The 24,350-nt window shown below is 28.4% G+C and overlaps 1 protein-coding gene across 1 annotated transcript in view; it reads right to left on the reverse strand.

Moving 5' to 3' along the window:
• Nucleotides 1–1,239: 1,239 nt before the first annotated feature.
• Nucleotides 1,240–24,350, reverse strand: part of LOC111676400 (protein embryonic gonad) — a 50,291-nt gene continuing 27,180 nt past the window's right edge. Inside the window, exons 2-3 of the mRNA XM_023437319.2 lie at nucleotides 10,831–10,908; nucleotides 1,240–2,479 (exon numbers count right to left, since the gene is read on the reverse strand). Of these exons, the coding sequence (XP_023293087.2) occupies nucleotides 1,430–2,479; nucleotides 10,831–10,908 (1,128 nt within the window). The 3' untranslated portion in view covers nucleotides 1,240–1,429. The remainder of the gene's footprint in view (nucleotides 2,480–10,830; nucleotides 10,909–24,350) is intronic.

The raw sequence follows: 24,350 nt of genomic DNA on the forward strand, positions 1-24,350 counted from the left end.
TCAGTTCTAGTTTAGTTCTAGTTCAGCTCTAGTTATGTTAAAGTTCTTTTCTATTTCAGTTCTAGTTCGATTCTAGTTCAGTTCTAGTTCATTTTTGGTTCAGTTCCACTTCAGTTATAGTTCTGGTTCAGTTCTACTTCAGTTCTAGTTCAATTCTGGTTCTGGTTTTTGAGTTTTTTTGTTAAGGTTTCCTGTTACTTACCTTTGGATTGTGTATTTATTTCTTTTTTCAATTAAAACTATTTTTCTTGGATCTTTTTCATAAAACATTTTTTTTATTTTATTTATTTTTTTTCTTTTAAATTTATAAAAAATAGACTCTTATGTGGAATGTATAATAAATAATTATTTAAAATAAAATTATAAAACATAAAAAACAAACATTTATTTTTTTTTTTAAATTCATAAATTAAAAATAAAAAACAACAAAAAAATTTAAACTAAACAAAATTTATATATAATTCGTTTTTTTTTTTTTTAAATTAAACTAATTTTACTAAAATTTATAAATAATTTAAGTTTATTGTAATTTGTAGAAAAATCTAATAAAATTGATGAAATAGAATAAAAGGGGGAAAAAGTGTTTAAAATAGAGCAAAAGTACACAAAAGTACAAGGATTGAGTTTAAAAGTTCAGTGATTGAGGCAAAGGAGACTAAAATTCATGCTACAAAGTTCAAGTTAAAAGTTCAGGTTTTGGAATCTGAAAAGATTTAAAGCTGAAACTTTAGAATCAAGAGCGTTTGGTACTTTTGCTGCAAAATTGAAATTGTTAAGTAGTTCTTCCCCTTTTAAACAATTTCATCTTAATTTATTGCTAATTTATGTTTAACCTTTAAAATTTTGTACATTTCTTTTACTTTTTTTGTTTGTTCTGGCACCATTTTCTTTTGCTTTTGTTAGTTTAAGCCTGAACTTGTTTCCTTTTTTTAAATATTCTTCAACAAAGATGAATTTCGGAAAACAATAGCTCCAGCTTATGGCACAAATGGGAATTCCCAGGTGTCAAGTTTTATATACAAAAAAATGTGTGTCTTTTCTTTTTCAGTTTGCTGTTTAAACAAAGAAAATTTTGTATTAAAATTAAATAAAAAATAATAACAAAATATATAATTTTTTTTTTATAAATTAAGCTAAAACAAACTATTTAAATATAAATAGTTTATATACAATAATTTTGCCATAAACTAATTATTTAAACTATAAAATTTAAAAATAATTTTTCTAAAAACACTGGATTTTAGTTTTGTTGTTTTTGGATTAGAATAAAGTTAAATAATGACATAAAAAAATACTGTAATTTAAATAAATATTTGTTAAAAAAATAATAATAATTTCAAGTGTTTTTAATAAAAACTTCTAATACAAAATTTGGAGTATATTTTTAGGCTTTAGTTGAAAGTAAAATGTAAAGCATACTTAAGGGCTTTCACCCCGTTAATGTCTGTGTTGTTCTCACTAAAGTCAAATCTAACGGTGTAGTTTTAGTTAATACATTGACAGGTTCATTATTGGTTTCCTTTATTTCGGGAGTTAAACTTCTACGAGGACATTCAGGTGTTTGACTATGTCTTGACTTTACCGATAAATCTATGGGCTCTTCTTGTAAATCTTCTTGCTTTACCAGACTTTCATTGCTAGTTTTTAAAATTGTGGGTAATACAAAACTGGGCGGTGTCCCCGCTATAACAGCGGGCGCTGGTGGTGCTAATTGTGTAAAGTGAAATGGTGCAAAAGGACTTAGAGGCTCTGAATGACTACGAAATATCTGCAGAAATTGCTGACGTCTGCGCTCTCTCTCATCCGAATCTTCATCTCCATTACTATCGTTCAATGACTGATGGGCAGAGCTGCAATTGCGCTCACTTTTAATGGCTGCCAGCGCCTGGTGATGATGATGTTGATGATGTAGGTGATGACTGTGTTGACGTATACTATTATTGCTAGTACAATCATCGGTAGGATCTCCCGCCGACGAAGCACCCGAATCACTGGGTGTATCACTGAGGCGGGATTCGTTGTTCTTGTGCATAGCAATATCATTGCCATTGAAATACTTGGCAGGATTTAGAAAATTTGAAAAACTATTTGCTGTCGCCGCATTAGAGGCCGGCAGCGTAAGCGCCACTTGCTGCTGTCCTATGGCCGATTTAATGCAGGGATTTGTTTTATCCTGATACGTCTGACGTGCATGTATCTGATGTAATCTAGCTAATTGTTCTAAATTATTGGCATTTGTATTGGGATTTTGTTGTGAATTTCCTGCATTTGTTTGCTGCTCTTGCAGCAGACAGTGTATTTTAAACCAATTCGATCTTCGACCATATCGTGATCCACTTTTCGACATGCCCACCAGCAGGCACTTCCGCAGACGACAAGCTTTACAGGCGGTACGATTCTTTTTATTGATCACACAATCTCCATTGTTCTTACAACCAGCTATGGCGGATATGTTGTTGTAGGTGCGGCCAAAGAAAGACTGAAAAGAAAGAAGGCAAAGATTTGGATTAAATACTTTGAAATAGATGAAATTGATTTTGCTCAACATTTGCTGGAAAACATGATCACAAAATAATCAATTCTTTTAAAAAAGATGATCACAAAGTGATCAAAATGATCACAACAATGATCAGACTTTTTTAAAGAAATGATGATCATAATATGATTAAACCTTTCCTAAGATAAGACGATTACAAAGTGATCAATTTTCTCATATAAAACATGATCACAAATTGATCATTTCTTTAAAGATGAAAGTATTCTAGAGAAATAAAGATCACCACGCGATGAAAGTTTTCTAAAAAATATGCTTACAAAGAGATTAAACTTTTCCAAAGAACATATGTTCACAAAGAGATCATGACGATCACAAGTGATCAACATTTTCTAAAGAAAAGATAATTACAAAGTTATCGAAAGGCGATGACAAAGTGATCAAACTTTTCAGAAGAAATGGTGATCACAAGCTGATCAAACTTTTTTAATAAAAGATAACAACAAAGTGATCAAGCTTTTTTTTTGAACAAAATGTGACCATAAAGTGATCAAACTGCTCCAAAGAAAAGATAATCGCAAAGTGATCAAACTTTTCTAAAGAAAATATGATCACAAACTAATCAAACTTTTTTAAAGAAAATATAAGTAATCACAAATTGATCAAACTTTTCTAAAGAAAAAATTATCACAAAGTGATCAAACTTTTCTAAAGAAAAGATGATCACAAAGTGATCAAACTTTTCTAAAGTGATCAAACAGATCAAACAGAACTAGAAAAGAACTAGGACAGAACTAGAACAGAACTAGAACAGACCTAGAACAGAACTAGAACAGAACTAGAACAGAACTAGAAAAGAACTAGAACAGAACTAGAACAGATCTAGAATAGAACTAGAACAGAACTCGAACAGATCTAGAATAGAACTAGAATAGAACTAGAACAGAACTAGAACAGAACTAGAACAGAACTAGAACAGAACTAGAACAGAACTAGAACAGAACTAGAACAGAACTAGAACAGAACTAGAACAGAACTAGAACAGAACTAGAACAGAACTAGAACAGAACTAGAACAGAACTAGAACAGAACTAGAACAGAACTAGAACAGAACTAGAACAGAACTAGAACAGAACTAGAACAGAACTAGAACAGAACTAGAAAAGAACTAGAACAAAACTAGAACAGAACTAGAAAAGAACTAAAACAGAACTAAAACAGAACAAAAACAGAACTAGAACAGAACTAGAATAGAAGTAGAACAGAACTAAAACAGAAAGATGTTTTAAAGATCTATTTTTGCATTTGATTATTTGTCTAAAGAATATGTGATCAGTGAGTAATGAAAGTTTTATAAAGAAAATATGATCAGAAAGTGATCAATGTTTTTATTTTTTTGATAAAGGATCACCATAAAATATTTAGAAAAAGAGATCATTACAAAGTGAATGCAATTTTCTCAAAAAAGAGATGATCACAAAGTGATCGTTTTTTCAATTGTCATGAAAGCATGAGATCTTTTTTTTTTTAAAAAAGACTTTAAGCGATAAAGTGTTAAAATTTATATTAATAAAAATTGACCAGTTAATTTTATTCTAATACTAATTTTAAGTTCATTTCTGTTTTAAACTTCTGACCCAAAAACTTAACCAAGTTAAGTTTCATTAGAAAACTTAATCCTTTTCTTTTTTGGCTTAAGCAAACTTTTGTTACAAAATTACTATTTAATTATAACTTTCTTACTTTTTAAAGAAACAATGAACAAAAAACACTAATAACCAAACATTTTAAGTTTAAAAACAGTTTTCTTTTGAATTTTGTACGAAAAAAATCAACTAAAATAGAGCAGAGCACCTTTCATTAGACCATTAATTATTTCGCACTTAAACTAAAAAAAAAAAAATAAATAGAAATTACTATTTAAAAGCCAGTAAGTAAGTTCTCTTTCATCACTCACAGCGTACTTTATTTCACATTATCTATAATTTTGTTATAATTACACAAGAAAACAACAACAGCAAATGAACGTTTTGTTGTTTGCTGCTACTAAAAGCTAAAAGCCATTTAATAGGCTGTTTAGTAAAATTGTAATTATAAATAATTATTTATCAGCTGAAAGCTGTAAAAGTAGAAAAATCTTTAGCTTTTTTAAATGTAATGTGCTAAACTTAAGCTGTTCACAATTTTAGTTTAAAATACAAACGTTTTGATATTTTGTTATTATTTTTTTAAGTAAAAGATTTACAAGTGTTAACATTTACATAAATTTACATTAAATTTACAATTTTTAAAAATTAATTAAATTTAATTACAATTTTTCTTTGTATATGTAGATACAAAAGTACACGAAATCTTTAACTATACAGAAAGAGAGAATTTATTTCTGTAACTTGATTTAGCGAAGGCATCATCAGTTTTAAGTTTAAATCTTAAGCTAAACAGCTGCTGTTGATGCGCTTGATTAAGTTAATGATCTTTGTGTTAAACTCATAATGAAGACTACTAAGTATCATCTTCATTAAGGTGTGTTGTTGTTTCAACTAATAAATTAACAATATCATTAAAAAAAGCTTTAAAGCTAGTTGTTGTTTTTTTCTTCAAGTAGAGTGCTGCAGCAATTTGCTTCTAAATACTTAAAATGCTAAAGTGCTGCAGGGGTATTTTATTACCCATTTAGTTTTCAGTTTTTTTAATTTAATATTTATTTACAATAATTTTTTGCACAACAATGACAACATACACATGACTTTAGTGTAGTTTATCAACTATGAAGCTCTCGTCTTTGCAGTGTAATCGAGTGACTATAAAATGACCTTGACTTTTTTTTCTGCCATATTCATATTCATCTTTAGATTCATATTCATAGTTTAGCATGTCTTAGTTTAGATAGTGATTTTAAATTTTACGATCTTAATGCAAACTAATATTCTATTCTTTAGGCAATATTTTTATTGAAAAAATTCGCTATGGTAGTTTTTAAGTTAAGAAGGTATGCTCAGGTAGATTCACATTAGCTTTATACTTAAAAGATTCTTAAACTTTTAATCATAGATTTATTAGTAAAAACTGAACTATAACTGAAATTGAATTAGATTTTTAACTGAAAGTCTTCATTCGAATTTATACTGGAAATCGTTCATGTTTGTGTCTTAAGTTATACGTGTTATAAGTTTTAATGCAGCGACAATTAAAAGTTAAGTTTTATCAATTATAAGTTTTTAACTAAATTGTCAATAATGTGACGATTAAAACAAAAGACTTAAGAAACAAACCTAAAATGAACTTTACTAGAAATGAGCTAGAACTGAACTAGAACTGGACTAGAACTGAACTAGCCAGGTCTAGAACTAGACTTGAACTAGAACAGAACTGATCTGGAACTAAACAAAAACTGAGCTTGAGCTGAACAAGAACTGAACTAGAACTGAACTAGAACTGAACTAGAACTGAACTAGAACTTAACTAGAACTGAACTAGAACTGAACTAGAACTGAACTAGAACTGAACTAGAACTGAACTAGAACTGAACTAGAACTGAACTAGAACTGATCTAGAACTTAACTAGAACTGACAATTGAAACAAATAACTTAAGAAACAAGCATGAAATCAACTAAACTCAAATTAAACTAAATCTGAACTAGAACTGAACTAGAACTGAACTAGAACTGAACTAGAACTGAACTAGAACTGAACTAGAACTGAACTAGAACTGAACTAGAACTGAACTAGAACTGAACTAGAACTGAACTAGAACTGAACTAGAACTGAACTAGAACTGAACTAGAACTGAACTAGAACTGAACTAGAACTGAACTAGAACTGAACTAGAACTGAACTAGAACTGAACTAGAACTGAACTAGAACTGAACTAGAACTGAACTAGAACTGAACTAGAACTGAACTAGAACTGAAGTAGAACTGAACTAGAACTGAACTAGAACTGAACTAGAACTGAACTAGAACTGAACTAGAACTGAACTAGAACTGAACTAGAACTGAACTAGAACTGAACTAGAACTGAACTAGAACTGAACTAGAGCAGATCTAGAACTTAACTAGAATCGAACTACTAGAACTGACAATTAAAACAAAAAACAACTAGAACTGACAATTAAAACAAAAGACTTAAGAAACAAGCATGAAATCAACTAAACTTGAATTGTACTAAATCTGAACTTGAATTGAACTTGAACTGAACTAAAACTTGACTACAACTGTTACTCTAATAAACTTTTATTTGAAAGTTATGATCATAGTTTGAGAACCCCTGTTCTGCTGCCCCCATACAAGTTAAAAAAACCTTAAGTCTTATGGCAGCATATCTAAGCTATTTATTTCTATTTATATTAGTGATCGTTCGTTACAGTAGTCAGTTACGAATTTAATTTAATGTGCCATTTAATTTTATAGTAGTATTAAATAATGTATTAAATTTTATGTTTTCTTATTTAGAATGAACATTGCAAATATTTTTTATAACTCATATTACTATAAACAAAATTGTCTTAAGAAAATTCGACACGCTTTACACGTGTGTATTTAGTATCTAAAATTATATAAGAAATGACCCTGTGATTATTGATGATTAAAAGGGAATCTTGCTGAAGTTTTTAGGGCATTTAAATTCTTTTACTTAAATTTGTTATGGATTTATAATAGCTAATATTTGACCCAATTTTCCTTAAATTTCTTATATATTTTAAAAAAATGTTCCCACACTAGTTCCCATAATTATAGTTTAATCTTAACACAAAAGCACAATATAATCTATATAGAAACTTTAAGTCTCTAGTATGAAAAAATCCGTTAAGTCACTAATAACTGTGCAAAAAGTTTCAAACTTTTACTTTTTTCCAAAAAAAAATCTATTTGTAATTTTTTTCACAAAAAAAAAAATCAATGAATGATCTTGTAGTATATAAGAAATATTATAGAAAAAAACTATCATATATACAATAGCAAACAAAGTAAATCGATTTTTAATTAACCTGCCCTGCAGAGCGAGCAAAATTTTGTTTAAAAATTATAACTTATCAAATGATGGGAAAAAATCTATATTCAATGATACCAAAGCCAAATCATACCATTCATCTACTATACATTCAAACAATCAACAATATAAGTCTCATACATTATTGTGTTTATTTATTAGATTAACAATGGATTCCCCCTCTGAATAACTGTCTGTACGTCCGTCCGTCCGTCCATCACTTCAATGAATATGATCTTTTTATAGAGTATTGTTATTGAATTATAGGGAGAGAATACTTAGATTCAAATTCAATGAACATTTATTATAACTTATGAAAATGCAGTCAATCAATATAAAATTACATGCGTATTAGATGATTTAGCATAAAAATGGTTTAAATATGAAAGACGTGCAAAAATTTGTATGATTTAAGGTGAGAATCTAAAAAGTAAATGATTTAGTTTAGAGAGAAAAAAACACATAAAACAAGTTCAAAACAAGAGGAAAATGTATAAAGAAATTTATAGGGAATTTTATCAACTTAAACTAAACACAATATGTTCAAATTTTCAACCTAATAAGATCTAGTCTTTTCTATAGTTAATTCATAATATGATACACTTTTTTTGTAGAGATATTGTTAAAAATAGGATAATTTATTAAGAAGAATATGATCAACTTTACTTTAAGAAATTATCATAATATAAGCAACCATGCTGTAAAAAATTATCATAATATGATTAACTTTCTTTATGATATGATACAATTTATCAAAATAAGATTAGCTTTTCTCTAGAAGAAATCAATTACATCAAGATAAGCAAGAAAAATATAACACAATAAATTGATCGTAACGAGATTATGTTTCATATAAAAATCTATCATAATATGATCAATGTTGCTCTAGCAAAATGTATCTGAACGTGGTCAAATGTGCTCTCCAAAAATTGTTCACAATGATGTCAACTTAGCTTTGTTTGATCTTACAATCAGATGTAATTTTCTCTAGAAAAACTGATCACAATTAGATAAACTTATCTCTCGAAAAAAAACATCAAAATATGATCAGAGCGTTTAAAAAGTGATCACCATGAAATGTATTTTTCTCTAGATAAACAGATAACAATGATATTGTAATAATATTAGCGTTTATATATAAAACTGATCACAATGAGATCATCTCTAAAAGATTTATCACAATGATGTAATTTTTCTCTAAATAAACAGATAACAATAATATTGTAATAAGATCAGCGTTTATTTATAAAATTGATCACAATGAGATCAATATGATCATCTTTTCTCTAAAAACATTGATCGCAATGGTGTCAATTTATTTTCTTTTGATCTAACAATGAGATGAAACATTCATTCTAATCACAATAAGATCAAATTTATTATAATATGATCAGCGTGTTGAAAAAAAGTGATCATCAAGAGAAACATTTTTCTCTATATAAAGAGATAATAATGCAATCACAATGATGAAGTTACTCAATCCGACAGATGCTTTTATACAGAAATATATATTTTTTATTACGTGAAGAAAGAAAGAAGCTTTTCTAGGAAAAAGTTTTGATTAAGCAAAGCTTTTCTCTACAGAATTAAAAAATATTAAAGAAAGCTTTTCTATACAAAAAGACCTTTATCGAATGTAGGAGATTTGTGTGAAAAAAGTTTAGAGACTGTATTCTATGGAAAGTTCATCAATATTTAAAGAAGCTTTTCTAGGAAAAAGTTTCTTAGATTTATACAAGTTTTCTGTAGATAGATTTGCTTTGATTAAAAGAGATATAAGAAACCTTTTTATGATTGATAGGAGCTTCCTACTGAAGCTTTTTTATAGAAATATATATTTTCTATTGCGAAGAGATATGCATCTACTGGAGGAGAATTGTGTAGAAAAAGTTGTTCAGATTGAGAGACTGTTTTCTCTAGGGAAGTTACATACATATGTTAAAGAAAGCTTTTCTATACAAATATTTGCATTAGATTGTGATGGTGAGATATAAGAATACTTTTTCTGATTCATAGGAGCTTTTTATGCAAAAATTGTCTCAGATAAGGAGAAGCTTTTTTTCAATAAATGTGGTTCAGGTTAAGACCAGCTTTTTTATAGAAAATTTACTAGAATTGAAAGTTCTTTTTGTATTAAATCATCTCTAGAGAAGTTACAAATAATAGGAGCTTTTTATGCAAAAATATTCTCAGATAAGGAAAAGCATTTTATCTAGAAATGTGGTTCAGGTTGAGGCCAGCTTTTCTATAGAAAATTTACTAGAATTCAAAGTTTTTTTTGTATTAAATCATCTCTAGAGAAAATACAAATGATGCATTAGATGGTTGGTGAGACAGCTTTTTTTTGGTAAGGAAAGCTTTTATATACAAATGATGCATTAGATGGTTGATGAGAATTAAGAAAACTTTTACTGATTTATAAAAGCTTTTTATGCAAAAATTTTCTCTGATGAGGAGAAGCTTTTTTCCTAGAAATTTCAGGTTCAGGTTGAGATGAGCTTTTCTATAGAAAATTAACTAGAATTAGAAGTTCTTTTCGAATAATGTTGAAGACAGATTAGAAGAGTTTTTACTGTAGGAAAGTGTTTCTTGACTTTGACTAGCTTTAGCATAACTGAACTATATATGAAATATTCACATCATTAGTTTGACTAACAATGAAATTATAAATTAGTTACGCACATTTTGTAATTGAAGCTTAAATCGTTTATTAATGTTTTAGTGTTTCTTTTTTTTTTTTCTTCACCTCAATAGCATATTTATAAAGTTTCTTGTACCTGTTTTTTTTTTCATTACTTTCCAGCTCACTTTGTAGCTATTATTAAAACCCAGAAGCTATAATTTATTTTCTTAACTCTTAGATTTTTTAGTTTTGTCTTCATTCTATAGCCTGAAGTCTTAATAGGGTTATAAGTTTATAAAATGTGTATATTTATTAGACTTGCTAATATGGGTAGCATTTGTAAAATATAATATTGATAGAATAGAGGAAAATAAAATCGTAAACAGTTTGAAATATTCTGCGGGCTTTTATAAGATATTTAATACTAAAAAAAACATAATTAATTATAAAAAATATTATTTTTTTGTTAAATACAGGTGTTAGTTAGTTTGAACTAATTTTATGTATATGATTATTTGACCTTAAGCTTTGAAAAGAAAAATGAAAACCAAATTAAGAAATTATAGCTATAGAGGCGTAGTAAAATCAATGACACCAAAGGGGTCATTCAACTATTAATCCTCTGTTAAGCTTAAAGCTTTTTATTAAGTCCTAACTGTTTTATGTTTCAACTCTGTCATATTTAAAGAATTTCATTAGTTAAACTATTAATTACTACTCACCTTACAACCCTCACAGGTGAAGGCGCCAAAATGAAAACCAGCCGCTGGTTCGCCGCAGACTTTGCACAGCTGGTTCATCTGTAATAAAGACAAAAAAACAAATTACTAAATTGGTAAGACTATTAAAAACTAAATGGAAATCCATCAAAATGTTTAATAAATTTTATGAAAAAAAAAAAAACAGTTCCGCATAATCGAAACAACTCTTATATAAAAAAGCTCTCTTAAAGTCATAGAAATCCTTAAGAAAATGTCTACCATTTTTCTTTAAAAAGCTTATCTTAATCCGATAAAGTTTTCTTTAGAATAGCTTCTCTTTATCGTAGTAATTTTTTCATTGAAAAGCTTGTCTTATTTGCTGTATTTTTTCTATTAAAAAGCTCCTATTAATTAGTACAACTTTTTCTATAGAAAAGCTCATCGTAATAACTGCAGGTTTTATATATGAAAACTTCTCTTAATGGCAGCATATTTCACATAGAAATGTTACTCTTAATCGCAGCAACTTTTCTACAGAAAAGCTTCTTATATTTGAACTAGCTTTTGTACAGAAAAGCTTTTTATAGTTGAAAACTAACTTTTGCACAGAAAAGCTCTCAACTGAAGCAAATTTTCTAAAGAAAAGTTCCTCTCAATTGGAGAACATTTTTTATAGAAAAGCTCCTCTAAGTTATAACAACTTTTCTGAAGAAATGCTGCCCTCAATTAAAGCAGTTTTTCTATATAAAAGTTGCTCTCAGTTGGAGCAATTATTCTAGAGAAAAGCTTCCCTCAATTGAAGCAGCTTTTTTATAGAAAAGATAATAAAATTTTTTATAGTAAAACACCTCTCAATTGAAGCAACTTTTCTGTAGATAAGCTCTCCTTAATTGAAGCAGCTTTTCTATATAAAAGCTTCTATTATTTGGAGAAACTTTTCAATTAAAAAGTTACTCTAGTTTGGAGTAACTTTTATATAGAAAGACTCCTCTTATAAATAGAAACTTCTTTATGGAAAAGCTATACTTAATTGGAGCAGCTTTTCTATAGAAAGGTTACTCTTGTGAGCAAATTTTCTAAAGTAAAGTTCCTCTCAATTGAAGACAATTTCCTATAGAAAAGCTCCTCTAAGTTGAAGCAACTTTTATGTAGAAAAGCTCCCCTCAATTGCAGCAGATTTTCTATATAAAAGCTTCCCTCAATTGGAACCGCCTTTCTGTTGAAAAGCTCTTATTATTCGGAGAAACTTTTAAATTAAAAAGTTACTATTGTTTAGAGCAAGTTTTGTACAGAAAGACTCCTCTTGTTAAAAGAAACTTTTCTATAGAAAGACTATAATTAATTGGAACAACTTTTCTATAGGAAGGCTACTTGATAGGAGTAATTTTCTATAGAAAAGCTTTTCTCAAATGAAGCAACTTTTCTATGGAAAAGTTACTCTATATGCAGCTGCTTTCATATAGAAAAGCTCCTCTCCTTTCAATCCCTTTTCTGTAGAAAAGATCCTCTCCTTTGAACCCCTTTTCTAAAGCATAGCTCCTCTCATGTGCATCCCTTTTCTATACAAAAGTTTCTCTCTCTTAGCTGCAATTTTTCAAGAGAAGAGGGAAGCTCTTCTCTTGAAAAATTGCAATTCAATCAATTTTTATTTAGAAAAGCTCCTCCTAATATGAGCTACTTTCGGGCAATGAAAAGGTCGTTGTCTTAAAATTTTCTGTTGCATTCTTTTCTACAAAACACAACAAAAAACCCAAGAAAAGTACAAATAGTTTCTGTAAAAGAGAAACAAAACAATGTTTACACAATAAATTGAAATCTACCTACCGAACAGCAGTCAAAAAAAAAAGTTTTTTATGTTAGAAAAACTGTTAAACACGCATTTCTATTTTTCTATTTCCTAAGACCATATTTATTGTTCAAAGCTATAAAAAATAGCAAAAAAAAACTATATATATTTTTTCTCTTATTTTAATGTTTATTGTTTTTCACAATATATGAAGGAAAACGGCGGCTGTTTGCATATTTCCATATTGTAAGCAAACAGCCATAAACTAGGTGCCACTAGCAGCAATATTGACAAATTCCTTAAGGCCTACTGCTGCGGGTTTTGTATTACTTTTTTCTTTATTTTTTTTAAAGATTTAACGGTTTCAAGGGGGCAAATATGCAGTTGTATAGAAATAATTTCTTTAGAGAAAAAGAGAAAATTAAATTTGTTGCTAATATTAGCTATTTTTCTTCTTTTAGTTTAATTTCAAAGAAAATAAGTTTACTCTTTCTTATTGTCAGGCTAGACTTTCCTGTGGTGTAATATGGTGGTTTTTCTTTAAAAAAAATTTTATAGCAGGAATAAGAGAAAAAAACGGTAATTGACGCCACCTACTTTACACAATTTTTAATTTGATTTTTTTTCACAAATCTTTGCTAAAACTTTATGGCATTTTCAGTTTTTATTTCTTCTCATTTTTGTTAGTTTATGGTTTTAATTACGCAAAAATTGATGAGCTCGCTGAACGTGTGGAGTTTTGCAATGGAAGAAGGTAATAAACATGTGCAAGATTTCTCAAAATATTGTGGAAAATATATTTTCAAAATAAAGTTTAAATGGTGATGAAGTTTAGTAGAGAACTAACACATATATTAAAAAAAAAAAATAATGATTGAAAAGAGTTGATCACTGTGATCAAAAAACAGCGATCAATTCTTCTAAATAAATGTTAATCATATTATTATCAATTTTGCCAAAGAAAAGTGATCACATTATGGTCAATTCTGCTAAAGAAAAGCTGATCATATTGTGATCAATTTCGCCGAAGAAAAGTTAATCCAATTGAGACCATTTCTACCAAAGAAATATTGATCACATTCTAATGCAAAGTTGATCCCATTGCGATCAATTCTTCTTAAAAAAATCATATTGTGATCAATTCTTCTAAAGAAAAGTTAATAACATATTGATCACATTATGATCAATTCTTCTAAAGAAAAGTTGTTTATATTATGATCAAGATAAGTTGATCACATTCTGACAAATTTCAGTAAATAAAAGTTGATCACGTTATGATCAATTCTGCTAAATGAACGATGATCATATTACGATCAATGCAGCTAAATAAAAGTTGATCGCATTGTGATCAATTCTGCTGAAGAAAAGTTGCTCACATTGTGATTGAAAATTTCATTACTTTGTGATGAGTTTTTCTATAAAAAATTTCATCACTTTGTGATGAGTTTTTCTATAGAAAATTTCCTCACTTTGTGATGAGTTTTTCTATAGAAAATTTTTCATTTTGTTTTGAGTTTTTCTATAGAAAATTTTTCATTTTGTTTTGAGTTTTTCTATAGAAAATTTCTTCATTTTGTGTTGAGTTTTTCTATAGAAAATTTCATCACTTTGGGATGAGTTTTTCTATAGAAAATTTCATCACTTTGTGATGAGTTTTTCTATAGAAAATTTCATCACTTTGTGATGAGTTTTTCTATAGAAAATTTCATCACTTTGTGATGAGTTTTTCTATAGAAAATTTCAGAACTTTCTGATGAGTTTTTCTATAGAAAATTTCAGAACTTTCTGATGAGTTTTTCTATAGAAAATTGCAAAACTTTCTGATGAGTTTTTCTATAGAAAATTTCACCACTTTGTGTTAAGTTGTTCAATAGAAAATTTCTTCACTTTGCGTTGATTTGTTCAATAGAAGATTTCTTCACTTTGTGTTGATTTGTTTTATTAAAAATTTCTTCATTTTGTGTTGAGTTTTTCTATAAAAAATTTCTTCACATTGGGATGAATTTTTCTATAGAAAATTTCCTAATTTTATGTTGAGTTTTTCTGTAGAAAATTTCTTCACTTAGTAATGAGTTTTTAAGAAATTTTCTTTTTCTATCTGATCTTAGTAATGAGTTTTTAAGAAATTTTCTTTTTCTATCTGATGTTTGTGTCTTAAGTCTTTTGTTTTAAATTTTTCTTTTTCTTAATTTTTCTTTTTAATTATTGACAATCCCTAACATACTTCTTCTCCATTATTTGTTGCTAACATTTTTTAAATATCTTATTATACTCATTGACTAATATCTTAACAAAACTTGACCTTTATTCTTGTGGCCTTTGACAAAAAATCTTGAGAAAATTTATGGAGAAAATTGTCTTGCCTTTAGGAAATTATTTTTTTTTTTTTTGTGGAAAAAAAGGAGCAAAAAAGTCTTTGTAATAAATTTATAAATTTATCAACACCATTTTAAATTAATGTCATTTTTGGGTAAGCAGAACGAAAAAATTCTTTTTGTAAAAACTAATAACAAGTGTTTAATTCTTAACGCCTTTTAGCCTTCAAACACTTTATGCTTGGTTAAAGAAATTCACAAATGAAAAAAAAGAAGTTTTCTTTTGGACGATTGGTTTGGTTACCACAATTATATGGCGGTAGGAATTATATAGATACAGGTAAGTATGTTTTAACTTAAGTATTACTCTGTGTCAGTAAGTGTGTGTGTGTGTGTGTGTTAACTAAATGGCTGCAATTTTACAAAGAGTAGTCAGTAGGTCAAAAACGTTGTATTGAGGTAAGAAGACAAAAAAAAAAAACAGAAAAAACCAAAGTAGAAGAAAAAAAGCCACAAAAAAGATGTTGCAGAAATGAACTTGCAATTGAATGAATTTTTTTATATATGTGTGTTTGTGTGTATATCTAAAGCTTAGTTATGGCCAATACAATTTGAACTTTTCTGTCTTCTTAGATTTTTTTAAAGTAATTTCTGTTTAGTTTGTTTAGTTTGCATTGGTTTGGTTTATTTGTTTGGTAAATTGTTGGTAGATGCAAAAAGCTACAAAAAAAATTATACACCCAACATAGGAAAAAGCATCAAAACCCATAACTGTGTGAATATTTTTTTTCCTAACAGAAAAAAATCCTTTGGCAGAAGATTTCCTATAGAATTGTATTTTTTCTTTTTATTTTTCTGTTAGACATCTACAACAATTGGTGTAATGACCCGCTGCTTTTTTGGGCTGCCGTTAAAGGCGAATAAAAAGTCAAATAAAATCTTAAAGATATTTTTTCCACCGATTTTGTTTTTTTTTTTTTACTTTGCTTATAACATTGCAACCGGTTTTTATGATTTCTATGTTAAATTTGACTACAATAAATACTTGTGTACATACCGGCAAATCAACCAACGCCTGCCTGTTTCACTAGGCTGCCTTCCATGGGATAGTATGTGAACAAATTTTCTTTTCCCAATATATTTCTTTTTTTTTGGTTTTATGTTGGTTCTTCTTCTTCTTGGAAAAAAGCCTTTATGATGGTTATTTCTCACATATAATTCTTATGGGTCTATCTAACTGTTGGTCAAATAGTTTCAATATCAAGTCTTATATAGATAGTGTTTGTCTACTTGCACATAATGTTTAGGTCAACTGAGTAAAGGAACAAAATTTGAGTCAAATAATATTAAGTTAAATTACTTAAGCATTAGTCATAGATTTTCTTGGATTTTCTTTAGAAATTTTAATACTTTCCAATAAAATAATCAAATTATCACAAGAACTTGAAAAAAGAAAAAAATTCTATAACGAATCGATCAGACTCTTTATAGAATTGCTGATTATAAAAACTGATCACAATGTGATAAAGTTGAGATAAAGTTTTTATATAAAACTGATCATAATACTTTTCTATAGAAACTGATCACACAGTATTCACAAAGTAATAATATTTTCTTCTGAAAAATTAATAACATATGAGCAAACTTTCTATAGAAATTTCATTACAAAATCATAAATTTTTCCATAAAAATTAAGTTTTGATATAATAACTTTCTAAACTTTTCTATAGAAAAGAAATGATGAAGGATCGATCACAAAGAGATCAACCTTTTCTCAGGAAAGACGTGATCACAAACTGATCAACTTTTTTTTAAGAAAAAAAGCAAACTCTTCAGTATAAACACTGATCTCAAAGGGATCCACTTTTGTATAGATGAACTGATCATAAATTGATAAAAACATTGATCGCAAGGATCAAATTTTGAATAATAATGAAGTGAACAACTTTTCTGGCGGAAAAGAGTGATCACAAACTGATCAATTTTTCTTTAGGAAAAAAGCAAACTCATCAGTAGAAACACTGATCTCAAAGGTATGAACTGATCATAAATTGATAAACTTTTCAGTGGAAACACTGATCGCAAGTATCAAATTTTGAATAATAATGAAGTGAACAACTTTTCTTTAGGAAAAAAGTGATCACAAACTTTTCTTTAAGAATCGAAAATCGAACTCTTCAGTAGAAACACTGATCTCTAAAAGATCCACTTTTGTATAGAAAAAAAAACTGATAAAATCTCTCAGTGGAAACACTGATAAACTTTTCTGTAGAAATGAAGTGATTACATAGTGATCAACCTATAATAATGAATGATCGATCACAAAGAGATCAACTTTTCTTTAGAAAAGATGTAATTATAAATTGATCTACTTTTCTTTGGGATATAAGTTATTAACTTGTTTATAGGAAGAAAGCGAACACAAATTTATGAACTCTTCAATAGAAACACTGATCTCGAAGTGGTCATCTTTTTTATAGAATAACTGATCACAAATTGATAAACTTTTTAGTGGAACACTGATCGCAATGTGATAAACCTTTCCTTAGAAAAGAAGTGATAACACAGTGATCAACATTTGTTTAGGAATGAAGTGATCACAAAGTGATCTTTAGGAATGATGTGATCACAAACTGATCAACTTATCTATAGAAAAGAAGAGATCCTCTTTTCTATAAAAGTACTGATCAAAAACTTATAAACTTTTTAGTGGAAATACTGATCACAATGTAATCAAATTTTCAGTAGAAACACTGATCGAAATATGATCAATTATTCTATAGAAAAAAGTGAACAAATAGTGATCAATTTTTTAGGAAAAAAACTTATCTTTAGGTAAAAAGTGATAACAAAGTGATCAAGCGATAACAAAGTGATCAACTCTTTATTAGAAATACTGATCTCAAAGAGATCAGTTTTCTGTAGAAAAATTGTATTGGAAATGATGGTCAAAAAATGATCAACTTTTCAGTGGAAACACTGATCTTTTCTAAAGAAAAGAAGTGATCAATAGCTATCTTCTTTTATATAATAATGAAGTGATCACAAAGAGATCAACTTTTCTTTAGGAAAGAAGTGATCACAAATTGATCAACTTTTATTTAGGAAGAAGTGATCACAAAGCGATCAGCTCTTCAGTAGTAATACTGATCTTAAGAAGATCAATTTTTCTAAGAAGAAAAATTTATCACAAAGTGATAAATTCTTCAGTAGAAATACTCTTTAGAAAAGATGATGTGATCAGAAAGTGGTCAACACAAATTGATCAACTTATTTATGAAAAAGAAGTGAAAGTAGTGATCAACATTTCGATAGAAAAGAAGTGAAGTTTTGTAAGGAAAAGCTTTTTTAACTTAATAGTAACAAAGTTTTCATACATTTAACAAAAGACTTAAAGAAAAAACTTGATTTTTTATAAGAGATCAGTGATTGCAAAAGGAATAGAATTAAGTGATTAAGTTTTAATTTGTAGATGCTTTTTTTATAAAAAAAAAACTTAAGTTATAAGCTAAAGTTTTCATATATTAAACAAAAGACTTAAGAAACAAACTTGAATTTTTTAAAAGTGATCACAAAGTGATAAATTTTTCTATAGAAAAGAAATGATCAATTTTCAAGGGAAAAGAAGTGATCACAAAGCAGCTTTTAATACTTAGAGGGTTTCTAAGCTTTAGTTTCTTAACTTTATATTAGTGAAGTTTTTATAAATTTAACAAAAGACTTAAGAAACAAACTTGATTTTTTTTAGGAAAAGATTGAAAAGCTGTTTTCACAGGATTTTTGCTTAAAATCACATGTAGCTTAAATTAAGATTTTTCACTTAGACCTTGCTCAGACTAGGAAACTTTTGTTGAGAAACTTTTGATTTTTTGTGTGAGAGAAGGAGATGATTTATATTTCATTCTCTTTCTTTCGCACACAAAAATCAAAAGTTTCCCAAAAAAAGTTTCCTAGTGTGAACTAGGTCTTAAGCAGCTGGTTTTTGTATTTTATTTTTCTTTATTAATTAACTTTAATAAAAAAGTAACTTGCAACACTCTTTATATTTATTTTCAATCTAACAACAAAAAATCTCTATATTATTTAAAAAAATTTTTATTTACAATTAATAATCTATGTTAAACTTTTTTTCTTTCATTTTAACACAAAACAACCTCTTCATATTTTATAAATTTTTAACTTTTTGGTGTCCTCCTCAATAATCATCATAATCATTATCATCACTTTAAACTTAAAAAGACAACGAGAGTGAGTGTGTGTAGTGCGCAAGTTGCAGTTTTTTTTTTTCTTTAAGAGTTGGAGAAGTTGTCGTAAACTCTTCATCGTCGTCATCATTCACATCATCGACCTCATCAACACTTCTTCACGAACCAATTCCATTAAAGAATCTCACGATTTTCTTGCTACAACTGCAACAATCAAACAACAACAAAACTTACAACCGTTTTTGTTAAAACAAAAGCCAAAAATATACCAAGATATGGTTTGAATCTACAACAATAATAACAAAAGCAGCAAACAACAGAAAAACAAAAAAACAAAAGCCCCCCTTAAAACAAAAAAACCTACTACAAAATAAACACAATCGTTGGCCATTTATTTCACTTTACTAAAAATGCCCCCAAAAATGAGACACAAACATTTATACCACAACTACTACTACTACTACTACTACTAGATTTTTGTTTCTTCAGTCTATGTTTTTATAATGGTGAGAATTCTAAGTCTCATTTTCACTTAAATATACCAACAAAAAATTGCCACAAAAATCCTGTGCTTATAGAGAAAAAAAAAACACACACAAAAAAACTGATTTGGAAAATGAACAAAACCGAAATCTAAGCTTTAAAGTTTACAACTATTCTGGTGGCTGATGGTTTTGATGTGTTGCTGGTAGTAGTTTTGCTGCTGTTTTTCTTATTATTTTGTTTTTGTTTTATTTGCTGCTGCTTAACAATAATAATTCAAATGATTGTCAATTTAAGTTGGTTTGTTTTTTGAGTTGTTGTTGTTCTTGTTACTGCTGGCTGTTTGGGGAAACCTTCCTTAGTTGGTTAAAAGTTTTACAAAACTGCCTGTTTGTGTTTAATCTAGATCAGCCAGACCTCTTGGTACCATTTGAAGTACTTAATACTTTATATACGAGTAGATTTAAAGTAAAATACAATTTCACATCAATTTCGAAAGTATATACACGGATTAAATTTTAGTTCTACTTTAGTTCTAGTTCAGTTTTAGTTCAGTTGTAGTTCAGTTCTAGTTCTAGTTCTGTTCTAGTTCTGTTCTAGTTCTGTTCTAGTTCTGTTCTAGTTCTGTTCTAGTTCTGTTCTAGTTCTGTTTTAGTTCTGTTCTAGTTCTGTTCTAGTTCTGTTCTAGTTCTGTTCTAGTTCTGTTCTAGTTCTGTTCTATTTCTGTTCTAGTTCTGTTCTAGTTCTGTTCTAGTTCTGTTCTAGTTCTGTTCTACGTTAGTTCATGTTCATTTTTAGTTTTGCTCCTATTAAGCATTTACGAGTTCTTAATTTTTCCTTGTGTTCTTCCTGTTTACAAAAAAAAAAAAAACAGCTCATTTCAATAAATTTGATTCTTTCCACTCTTTCCTCTCCTGCCTTGGGTTTGAATGATCTGTTTTTTCTCTTTTGAGATTTCAGTCTTCTACGTATTATAATAAACTTTGTGTTGCTTTTATGACCAAGAATGAGTGACGTTTGCACAAAGCGACACTGATTGGTGTAAGCATGCTCGACCATAATATAACCGATTGTCTAGTAAACTGGAAACTGAACTGAAAATAAAAACTATACGGAAATTGTTGATTTGGAAAACCGTAGCAAAAATCTTCGAAAATGAAACGGTGAAAAAAAATTAAGCACTTTTGTTTTGTTTCATTTATGTTACTCAACTTTTGGGTAAGTATTTCTTTCCAGTTGTTATAAAAATGGTGTGTGATTGTTTGGTCATGAAGTCATAAATCAAGATGGCAATTTTTTGATATTTTTTCGTTTTGGACTTCTTAGCCAAGTTTATATTACATTTTAAACAAAAATGGGATTATTTTTTGTGCTTAAGCTCTTTTGCATAAATAGTCTGCCACCATTTATATTGAAGAAAAGTGATTTTCTTTCCACCTTTTTTTTAATATATATAAAGGATCAGGCTTTAAGTATACGTTTATACTTAGAAATTTCAAATGATTTTCTTTGACGTTTGATCGATTTCTTTAGTGACTCTTTTTTTTTTTCTTTAGATTTTCTTTGACTTTGGCTTTTGTGGTTATTTAACATGGTGTCGTTATGACCAGAGGTGTGAATTTATGTTTAACATGGGCTTTAGAGTTTGAGCAGCAGAAAAAAATGCAAGATTCAAAATCTTTTGTTAACAATTTTTTTTCCTGTTTATTCATAGTTTTTCTATATATTTTTTTGTTATTTATTAGATTGGCAGGTCATGAGAATATTTGGTAGTGAGCAAAAACTCAAACTAAATATGAAGCAATGTCGTGAAAATTATTTTCCAAATGCTTATGCTGCTGCTCATGATGCTTTTTTGAGTTTACTGATGATGACGACGATGACGTTTGATGTTGATGCTGTTGCTTAGAAAACGTCAGCTTTTTATAGTTTATTTTTTTCGTTTGAAAATTTTTTTGTTTAATAGTTTGCAAATCATTTAAATTGAAATCATAACCATGGCAAAAGGCGTGCAATAGCCATAAGGCTTTATATGCTATTTTCTGTATTTTGCAATTTGATTGTTGTCTTTTTAATAAACTCAAAATATAAAGAAACTAAAAAATAGTAAAACACAAAAAAAAAAAAATAAATAAATAAAAAACACTAAAACTTGTTAAAAGACATCAATATAAATAGTTTATTAGACAGTGAGGAATGTAAATCATATTTTTTTTCAAAATAATAAAGATGGGAAACCTAGTTTGGCTTAATTAAATGAATAGATTTGAAAACAATATAAAACAAGTTGATATGTTTTTGAATACTAAACGAATGGTGGGAAAAAATTTCTTTCCATGAATGTTTATTAAGTCGATGTATTTCAATTTTAGTTCTGTTCTGTTCTAGTTCAGTTCTAGTTCTGTTCTAGTTCAGTTCTAGTTCTGTTTTAGTTCTGTTCTAGTTCTGTTCTAGTTCTGTTCTAGTTCTGTTCTAGTTCTGTTCTAGTTCTGTTCTAGTTCTGTTCTAGTTCTGTTCCAGTTCTGTTCTAGTTGTGTTCTAGCTGTGTTCTAGTTCTGTTCTAGTTCTGTTCTAGTTATATTCTATTTTTGCTCTAGTTCTGTTCTAGTTCTGTTCTAGTTCTGTTCTAGTTCTGTTCTAGTTCTGTTCTAGTTCTGTTCTAGTTCTGTTCTAGTTCTGTTCTAGTTCTGTTCTAGTTCTGTTCTAGTTCTGTTCTAGTTCTGTTCTAGTTCTGTTCTAGTTCTGTTCTAGTTCTGTTCTAGTTCTGTTCTAGTTTGTTCTAGTTCTGTTCTAGTTCTGTTCTAGTTCTGTTCTAGTTTCTGTTCTAGTTCTGTTCTAGTTCTGTTCTAGTTCTGTTCTAGTTCTGTTCTAGTTCTGTTCTAGTTCTGTTCTAGTTCTGTTCTAGTTCTGTTCTAGTTCTGTTCTAGTTCTGTTCTAGTTCTGTTCTAGTTCTGTTCTAGTTCTGTTCTAGTTCTGTTCTAGTTCTGTTCAAGTTCTGTTCTAGTTCTGTTCTAGTTTTGTTCTAGTTATAGTTCTGTTCTAGTTCTGTTCTAGTTCTGTTCTAGTTCTGTTCTAGTTCTGTTCTGTTCTAGTTCTGTTCTAGTTCTCTTCTAGTTGTATTCTAGTTGTGTTCTAGTTGTGTTCTAGTTGTGTTCTAGTTGTGTTCTAGTTGTGTTCTAGTTCTGTTCTAGTTCTGTTCTAGTTCTGTTCTAGTTCTGTTCTAGTTCTGTTCTAGTTCTGTTCTAGTTCTGTTCTAGTTGTGTTCTAGTTCTGTTCTAGTTCTTTTCTAGTTGTATTCTAGTTGTGTTCTAGTTGTATTCTAGTTGTGTTCTAGTTGTGTTCTAGTTGTGTTCTAGTTCTGTTCTAGTTCTGTTTAAGTTCTGTTCTAGTTCTGTTCTAGTTTCGTTCTAGTTCTGTTCTAGTTCTAGTTCTGTTTTAGTTTTGTTCTAGATGTGCTCTAGTTGTGTTCTAGTTCTGTTCTAGTTGTGTTCCAGTTCTAGTTCATTTATTCCCTTTAAACAAGTCTTAACCTTTTTTTGTGTATTTGTTTCTCTTTGGTTTAGCAGCTTATTTGCCATATTTGAAATAATGTTAACAGCAGGTGTTGTTTGAGCATAAAGGCAACCAGGCATGGAAACAGCATCTGTAGATAAAAAACGGTGCACTGTGATAATGTTCACACCATGATACACCACTACTAACACTAACATCATTTACCAACAGGCACTTTGCATAAAAGCTCTAGAGGAATCCACACAAGTTGTTTGTGGAAGAAACAAGTAACACACAGAGTTAAACATATTAATGTTGGGTTTTACCTTTAGGTTGACACTAAAGTAGTTGTGTTCAAATTGACAAACAATTTTAGGAAAAACAAAAACAGAAAAAAAAACTCTAGAAAAAGCAAAGAAATGAGAAAAGCTGGAAAAGAAAACATTGTTAGAATTTTTTCAAAAGAAAAAAGCGTGACATAGAGTTTTTCTTCTGTATTTTTTTTCTTTTTTTTACCAAAGTCTTAAGAAATAAAAACGAATAGTTTAGTTTTAAAAAGACAAGATTTATATCTTTGAAATGAGTTAAACGTGTCAGTTTATGCTTTTTATTTATGTGTTTTTTTCCTTCAATTTTCTATTTTTTTTTTCTGTATAGTTAACACATTATAAAGAAAATGTGGGTGTAATATTTTAGTTAGTTAAAGAATATACTACTGTTTATGTTTTAAAACATGTTTTAAACCAAAAAAAAAAGACCTTAAGGAAATTACTTAAGAAATATGTTAAAAAAATCTATACATAGAAAAAAGCAATTTATTGTTGTGGTTTTTTATTTTTTTTTTTTTTTGTAATATTTTGAAATTTTACAACTAATTTTACACAATTCTTGTTTTTGCTGTAATAAAATTTACACTTTTAAAATATGGCCATAACTAAGGCAAAAAGGTCTTTACAGTCTTGCTTTACAATTAATAACCAACTAACACTACTAAAGCAAAAATATCAAAGAAAAAAAAAACATGTTAAGACCACCCACTGTAATTAGACGCCATTTTTTCCTAGAATAACTCAACTTTTAAATGTGAAATCTATATTTTTATAGCAAATAAGCCATAAAAAATAAAATTAAATTTACAAGCAATCCATACACACCACCGAACACTTACAAACCTACATACATACGCATTACTATCTTGTCTATTTACAACCATATGTAAGTGTATATGTCTCTCTAATACTTTTACATTTTATGTTAAAA

Source organism: Lucilia cuprina, chromosome 5 (assembly GCF_022045245.1).
Source record: "Lucilia cuprina isolate Lc7/37 chromosome 5, ASM2204524v1, whole genome shotgun sequence".
NCBI classification, from domain to species: Eukaryota; Metazoa; Arthropoda; class Insecta; order Diptera; family Calliphoridae; genus Lucilia; species Lucilia cuprina.